At 51.9% G+C, this 7,368-nt stretch overlaps 1 protein-coding gene across 1 annotated transcript in view; it reads left to right on the top strand.

Moving 5' to 3' along the window:
* The window catches only part of LOC143483329 (receptor-type tyrosine-protein phosphatase mu-like), a 120,810-nt gene that overhangs the window by 22,460 nt on the left and 90,982 nt on the right, over positions 1 to 7,368 (top strand). Inside the window, 8 exon segments of the mRNA XM_076982172.1 lie at positions 2,066 to 2,081; positions 2,316 to 2,390; positions 2,654 to 2,707; positions 3,047 to 3,121; positions 3,219 to 3,245; positions 3,381 to 3,450; positions 3,510 to 3,563; positions 4,318 to 4,426. Of these exon segments, the coding sequence (XP_076838287.1) occupies positions 2,066 to 2,081; positions 2,316 to 2,390; positions 2,654 to 2,707; positions 3,047 to 3,121; positions 3,219 to 3,245; positions 3,381 to 3,450; positions 3,510 to 3,563; positions 4,318 to 4,426 (480 nt within the window).

Genomic DNA, 7,368 nt, shown 5'->3' with positions numbered 1-7,368 from the left:
AAGGCTGTCCACAAGGTTTAGGAGTGTGTTTATGGGGATTTTTGACCATTCCTCCAGAAGTGCATTTGTGAGGTCACATATTGACGTTGGATGAGAAGGCCTGGCTCTCAGTCTCCACTCTAATTCACCACAAAGGTCCATGTCGTCCATGTCTTTATGAACCTCACTGACCTTGCAGTCAGACAAGTACCAGTCTCCTGGCAACTGCCAAACCCAGACTCGTCCATCAGATTGCCAGATGGAGAAGTGCGATTCGTAACTCCAGAGAACACACCCCCACTGCTCTAGAGTGCTCTCTGCGCACTCTTCTTGAGCTAATCTGAAGGCCACATGAAGTTTGGAAGTCTGTAGTGCTTGACTCGGGTGAAACACATGAGTGCTCAAGTAATCCATTAAGCAGAACAATCAGAGGAGACGTCTTTAGGAAATGATTTCAGCCACACTGATTAAAATGGAGAGGAAACCAACCAAATCACTGTCACACCAAGGCATAACACACACGGATCAACAATGCTGAGAGGAAAAGAGACATCTGAGAACTTCAGGAAGAAGTTGGTGACAACCCATCAGTCTGGGGAAAGCTACAAGACCATTTCCAGAAGATTCCAGCTCCATCCATCCACTGTAGGACAAATCCTTCACAAATTGAGGGCAGTCAGCATCACTGCAGCTCTGCCCAGAAGTGGACGGCCATCAAAACACCCAGAAGTACCAAACAATAATTCAGGTAAAGGCAAAATCCACACATCACCTCCAAAGAGATGCTGGGAGTTGCTCTGTGGAAGCATCTGGGATAAATGTACATGCGTCTACAACCAGGCGAAAACCAATAGACATGGCGTTCATGGGAGAGTTGCTAGAAGGAAGCCTAAGCTCTCTAGAAAGAACAAAGTTGCCCATCTTTGCTAGAGAGCACTTGGGCAAACCAGAGGCTTTCTGGAAGTTTGTTCTCTGGACAGATGAGTCCAAAATTGAATTAATTGGCCATAACAGGCTCCATGTTTGTAGGAAGTTCAACACTGCATATAAAGAGAACCTCCTCCCAACAGAGAAGCATGGTGGTGGAGATGTGAAGGTCTGGGTCTGCTTTTCTTCCGCTGGACCTGGACGACTCCATATTATCCAGGGAACGATTCCATATCATCACTTCACAGGCATATCAGCAAATTCTTGATTCTCCTGCCATTCATCTGAGAGTTGAAGCTGGGACGGAAATGCATTATGCAACAAGACAACAACTCAAAGTGTTCCAGCAAAACTACCAAGGAATGGCTGAAGAGAAAGAAGATTTGCACTCTGGATTGGCCCACAGTCCGGACCTGAATCCCGTAGAAATGCGGTAGTAAGATCTGAAATGACGGTACACGCCAGATGTTCCTCCAACATCTCTCAACCGATGGAGCTCTGCAAGGAGTAAAAATCCCAAGAAGCAGATGTGAGACACTCGTTTGTGGCTACAGCGGACGTTTGGTTGAAGTGATGGCTGCAAAAAGAGGTGCCACAAACAAAAAATGATAATATACGTCATTTTTTTCAGATATACTTTTTATCTGTGTCCCTTATTTGGAAGGTCTGCTTTACAAACTGAGATTTGGATTTCATACGATTATACAATGACCATGTTTGGGTAGTTCACAAATTTCCAAGCAGCACCGTGTGTGTGTGTGTGTGTGTGTGTGTGTGTGTGTGTGTGTGTCTGTGTGTGTGTGTGTATAATGCTCCAGATGCTCAAAGAAGCTGTTGTTTGCACAGAACTGTGAGAGTGTGTCAGGTTTCATAATGATTGGCATCTCCCTGGCAACGTAAAAAATCTGCTGTGGTGTTGGTGAGTAACGGTGTAGGTGTGGTGTGGTGTAGGCGTGGTGTGGTGTAGGCGTGGTGTGGTGTAGCCGTGGTGTGGTGTAGCCGTGGTGTAGGTGTGGTGTGGTGTAGGCGTGGTGCAGGCATGGTGTGGTGTGGTGTAGCCGTGGTGTGGTGTGGTGTAGCTGTGGTGTGGTGTAGCTGTGGTGTGGTGCAGGCGTGGTGTGGTGTAGCCGTGGTGTGGTGTAGCCGTGGTGTGGTGTAGGCGTGGTGCAGGCATGGTGTGGTGCAGGCATGGTGTGGTGTGGTGTAGGCGTGGTGTGGTGCAGGTGTGGTGCAGGCGTGGTGTGGTGTAGGCGTGGTGCAGGTGTGGTGTGGTGCAGGCGTTGTGTGGTGTAGGTGAGGTGCAGGCGTGATGTGGTGTAGCCGTGGTGTGGTGTAGCCGTGGTGTGGTGCAGGCGTGGTGTGGTGTAGGTGTGGTGCAGGCGTGGTGTAGGTGTGGTGTGGTGGTGCAGGCGTGGTGTGGTGCAGGCGTGGTGTGGTGCAGGCGTGGTGTGGTGCAGGCGTGGTGCAGGCGTGGTGCAGGCGTGGTGTGGTGTAGGTGAGGTGCAGGCGTGGTGTGGTGCAGGCGTGGTGTGGTGTAGGTGAGGTGCAGGCGTGGTGTGGTGCAGGCGTGGTGTGGTGTAGGTGAGGTGCAGGCGTGGTGTGGTGTAGGCGTGGTGTGGTGTAGGCGTGGTGTGGTGTAGGCGTGGTGTGGCGTAGGCGTGGTGTGGTATAGGCGTGGTGTGGCGTAGGCGTGGTATAGGCGTGGTATGGTGTAGGCGTGGTGTGGCGTAGGCGTGGTGTGGTGTAGGCGTGGTATAGGCGTGGTGTGGCGTAGGCGTGGTGTGGTGCAGGTGTGGTATAGGTGTGGTGTAGGTGTGGTATATGCGTGGTGTGGCGTAGGCGTGGTGTGGTGCAGGTGTGGTATAGGCGTGGTGTGGTGTAGGCGTGGTGTGGTGCAGGTGTGGTGTAGGTGTGGTGTAGGCGTGGTGTGGCGTAGGCGTGGTATGGCGTAGGCGTGGTGTGGCGTAGGCGTGGTGTGGTGTAGGCGTGGTATAGGCGTGGTGTGGCGTAGGCGTGGTGTGGTGTAGGCGTGGTATAGGCGTGGTGTGGCGTAGGCGTGGTGTGGTGTAGGCGTGGTATAGGCGTGGTGTGGCGTAGGCGTGGTGTGGTGCAGGTGTGGTATAGGCGTGGTGTGGTGTAGGTGTGGTATAGGCGTGGTGTGGCGTAGGCGTGGTGTGGTGCAGGTGTGGTATAGGCGTGGTGTGGTGCAGGTGTGGTATAGGCGGGGTGTGGCGTAGGCGTGGTATGGTGTAGGCGTGGTATAGGCGTGGTGTGGCGTAGGCGTGGTGTGGCGTAGGCGTGGTGTGGTGCAGGTGTGGTATAGGCGTGGTGTGGTGCAGGTGTGGTATAGGCGGGGTGTGGCGTAGGCGTGGTGTGGTGTAGGCGTGGTATAGGCGTTGTGTGGCGTAGGTGTGGTGTAGGCGTGGTATAGGCGTGGTGTGGCGCAGGTGTGGTATAGGCGTGGTGTGGTGTAGGTGTGGTATAGGCGTGGTGTGGCGTAGGCGTGGTGTGGTGCAGGTGTGGTATAGGCGTGGTGTGGTGCAGGTGTGGTATAGGCGTGGTGTGGTATAGGCGTGGTGTGGCGTAGGCGTGGTGTGGTGCAGGTGTGGTGCAGGTGTGGTATAGGTGGGGTGTGGCGTAGGCGTGGTGTGGTGCAGGTGTGGTGTGGTGCAGGTGTGGTGTGGTGTCTACGTCTAGTCGTCTGCGTCTGTGGATCTTCGTGGGTGTGGTTGTGTCCGAGCGTGTTCATCAGTCTCACCTGTGGCTCGTCTCATCATCACTCGGGGTTTATGTGGTTTGTCTATTTAATGTGTGTTCACGCAGTGTCCCGTGCTCGTCTTTGTTTGAGTTCATCTATGCTTAATGTTAAGTGTTTAACGTGCGCTGTCTGTTTTGTTAATAAAAGTGACGTTTGTGAACAAACTGGATCTGTGCCTCGTCCGTCGCCCTGTGTCCAGCATCACAGACAAGCTGGGTGGGGTAAACGTGTGGCTAACAGTGACTGGTTTGTGGGCAGACCTGACGTCATGTGCGCCAAAGTTATGCCCGCACAGCTGAACTCCAAAACATTTATGAAAAAGCAAATGAAAAGACCAATATTATCCCTTGACTGCCAATTTGTACTAAATTACTGCGAAGATAATAGAAGATGATAATAGATAATTGTTATGAAAATGAGTAGATTTTAAAGATAAAATTTGACCTTTTTAGCCAAATCAACATAAGTCACATTTTAAATATATTGTAAACAAGCTAAAAATTTATGGACCAATAAAAAGCTGAGGTCTTTCAGTAATTTGCATGGCCTTTTGCAAGCCTTGCAACCCCAAAAGCTCTGTCTTGTTTTGTGAAGGTTTGCTGCGTCTCCGAACTAATAAATGGGTGCTTTTTGTGCAACTGTGCATCCTGAAGGCTGTGTGCGACAGCGAGGCAGGTCTGCGAGAGAGAGAGGCAGGTCTGCGTGAGGCAGGTCTGTGTGAGGCAGGTCTGTGTGAGAGCGAGGCAGGTCTGCGTGAGGCAGGTTGTGTGAGAGCGAGACAGGTCTGTGCGAGAGCGAGGCAGGTCTGCATGACAGGCCAGTCTGTGTAAGAGCGAGGCAGGTCTGCATGACAGGCCAGTCTGTGTGAGAGCGAGGCAGGTCTGCATGACAGGCCAGTCTGTGCGAGAGCGAGGCAGGTCTGCATGACAGGCCAGTCTGTGTGAGAGCGAGGCAGGTCTGCGTGACAGGCCGGTCTGTGCGAGAGCGAGACAGAACTGGAGTATGTCACATGGGCTATAATTCACCACCCCTCTGTGTCCCACTCAACCGCACTCAGATCAATACCCTTCTGCAATGGTTTGAAAAAAAAAAAAGATTTTACCCAAACCTGATTAAACAGGAACTTTGGAAGGCACCAAAGGGCAGAGGAGCTGTCAGTCATTACAGAGAGAGGGAGGGGGGAAGGAGGGAGGGAGAGAGGGAGAGAGAGAGAGAATATGTGTGAGTGTGTGTGTGTGTGCGCGTGTGTGTGTGTGCGCGTGTGTGTGTGTCTGTGTGCGCGTGTGCGTGTGCGTGTGTGTGTGTGTGTGTGTGTGTGTGTGTGTGTGCGCGTGTGTGTGTGTGTCTGTGTGCGCGTGTGTGTGTGTGTGTGCGCGTGTGTGTGTGTTATGGTGCCATGCAGTACCACAGAGCTTACAGGCCCTCATCTTTCTCTCCTCAGTAGCTCATCACTCAACAGCTTTGGGCTGTTAATCAGGGTGCCTGGCAGCTCTGAGATCAACACATTGTGCTTGCTATATGGCTTGGCCTCTCACCACCACCAGACAAGGGCGCTTCCATTAATCAGAGAGAGAGAGAGAGAGAGAGAGAGAGAGAGAGAGAGAGAGAGAGAGAGATGCTTGCACATCAGCTCAATAAATCGGTCTTATTATCTGTGTCTAGATGCCAAAGGCTGTTTCTGTATATATGTGTGTGTGTGTGTATAGGGGTGTGTGTGGGTCGGTGTGTGTGTGTGTGTGTGTGGGTCGGTGGGTGGGTGAGGGTGTGTGGGTGTGTGGGTGTGTGTGTGTGTGTGTGTGTGTGTGTGTGTGTGTGTGTGTGTGTTTGACTGTCAGCACTCTGCTAGTGCAGGACTGATGCTTCCTGCACACTGTGTGAATGTTTGCAGCTTTATCCAGACAGCAGGACAGTGCTGAAGGTTCAGTTCACTAGAGATGACCCTTAGCTTTAGTGGAGAGATCGCCCTATCACCTGTCTCCGTATCACCTGTCTCACTCTGGCACCGCCCCCTCTGAGAACACCACCGAATATCTTTTATTTTATCACAGAAGAAAGTCCATGTCTGTATGAACTCACCTCTCATGCAGTGGCCACAGATTCATTACCCTGCTGCTTTGGTAGGCAGCTCTGTTTCTGCCCTGTCTGTCTGCCCTGTCTATCTGTCTGTCTTACTCTGCGTCTCTCTCCCCTTCTCTTTTTCACTCACTTCTAGTTTTTTTTCCTTTTCTGTTTCTCACTTCCTCACTCCTCTTTATTTGCTATTTTTATCTCTGCTCTCTCTCTCTCCCGTTTTCCTCTATCGTTCTCTCTCTCCTCTGCTCCCTCACGTGGGGTGCTGAGGGCTTGATTGATGGTTATCAGGGGTTGCAGGGCACAGCAACGCTCGTGTGAGAGTGATTTCATAAGCACAGGTAGACACGCCAGAACTGCAGCAGCGGAGATGGTGCTGAAAATGACAAACAGGAGAATGACTATGTGTGCCTCTACTGTCTCTCCCCCTGTGTCTCTCCCTCTACTGTCTCTCCCTCTGTCTCTCCTTCTACTGTCTCTCCATCTGTGTCTCTCCTTCTACTGTCTCTCCCTCTGTGTCTCTCCTTCTACTGTCTCTCCCTCTGTGTCTCTCCCTCTGTGTCTCTCCCTCTGTGTCTCTCCCTCTGTCTCTCCTTCTACTGTCTCTCCCTCTGTGTCTCTCCCTCGACTGTCTCTCCATCTGTGTCTCTCCCTCGACTGTCTCTCCCTTGACTGTCTCTCCCTCTACTGTCTCTCCCTCTGTGTCTATCCCTCAACTGTCTCTCCCTCTACTTTCTCTCCCTGTGTCTCTCCCTCTCTGTCTCTCTCTCTGTCTCCCTCTCAGTGTCTCTCCCTCTCTCTCTCACACACACACACACAAAGATTTAAACCAACTGAGTGAATAATTACTGGCCTCTGGAGAGATGAGTGTTAGCAATATTCTTCCAGCTGGCACAGAAAGGCCATCTCTCTCTCTCTCTCTCTCTCTCTCTCTCTCTCTCTCTCTCTCTCTCTCTCTCCCATATCTCTTGCTCTCTAACGTAATGGTACAGATGCAGGAAGGTGAACCGGCTGCACCTACTAATCCCCCCATTAGCATAAAGCAGGCGGGATGACAGGAGAGCCAAGCTGGGGATAATTACCAGGGCTGCAGTTGATTTTAATCATTGTGGCTTTAGTGGTGAGGCTGCTGAACACAGTAGTGGTTCTACTGGGTAGTGTCTAGTGCCCTACACAGGGTAGTGTCTAGTGCCCTACACAGGGGAGTGTCTAGTGCCCTACACAGGGTAGTGTCTAGTGCCCTACACAGGGTAGTGTCTAGTGTCCTACACAGGGTAGGGTCTAGTGCCCTACACAGGGTAGTGTCTAGTGCCCTACACAGGGTAGTGTCTAGTGCCCTACACAGGGTAGTGTCTAGTGCCCTACACAGGGTAGTGTCTAGTGTCCTACACAGGGTAGTGTCTAGTGTCCTACACAGGGTAGGGTCTAGTGTCCTACACAGGGTAGGGTCTAGTGCCCTACACAGGGTAGGGTCTAGTGCCCTACACAGGGTAGGGTCTAGTGCCCTACACAGGGTAGGGTCTAGTGTCCTACACAGGGTAGGGTCTAGTGCCCTACACAGGGTAGGGTCTAGTGCCCTACACAGGGTAGGGTCTAGTGCCCTACACAGGGTAGGGTCTAGTGTCCTACACAGG

The sequence above is a fragment of the Brachyhypopomus gauderio genome, chromosome 19, assembly GCF_052324685.1.
Source record: "Brachyhypopomus gauderio isolate BG-103 chromosome 19, BGAUD_0.2, whole genome shotgun sequence".
In the NCBI taxonomy this organism is placed as follows: Eukaryota; Metazoa; Chordata; class Actinopteri; order Gymnotiformes; family Hypopomidae; genus Brachyhypopomus; species Brachyhypopomus gauderio.
This window is presented reverse-complemented; position numbering and strand designations above follow the sequence as displayed.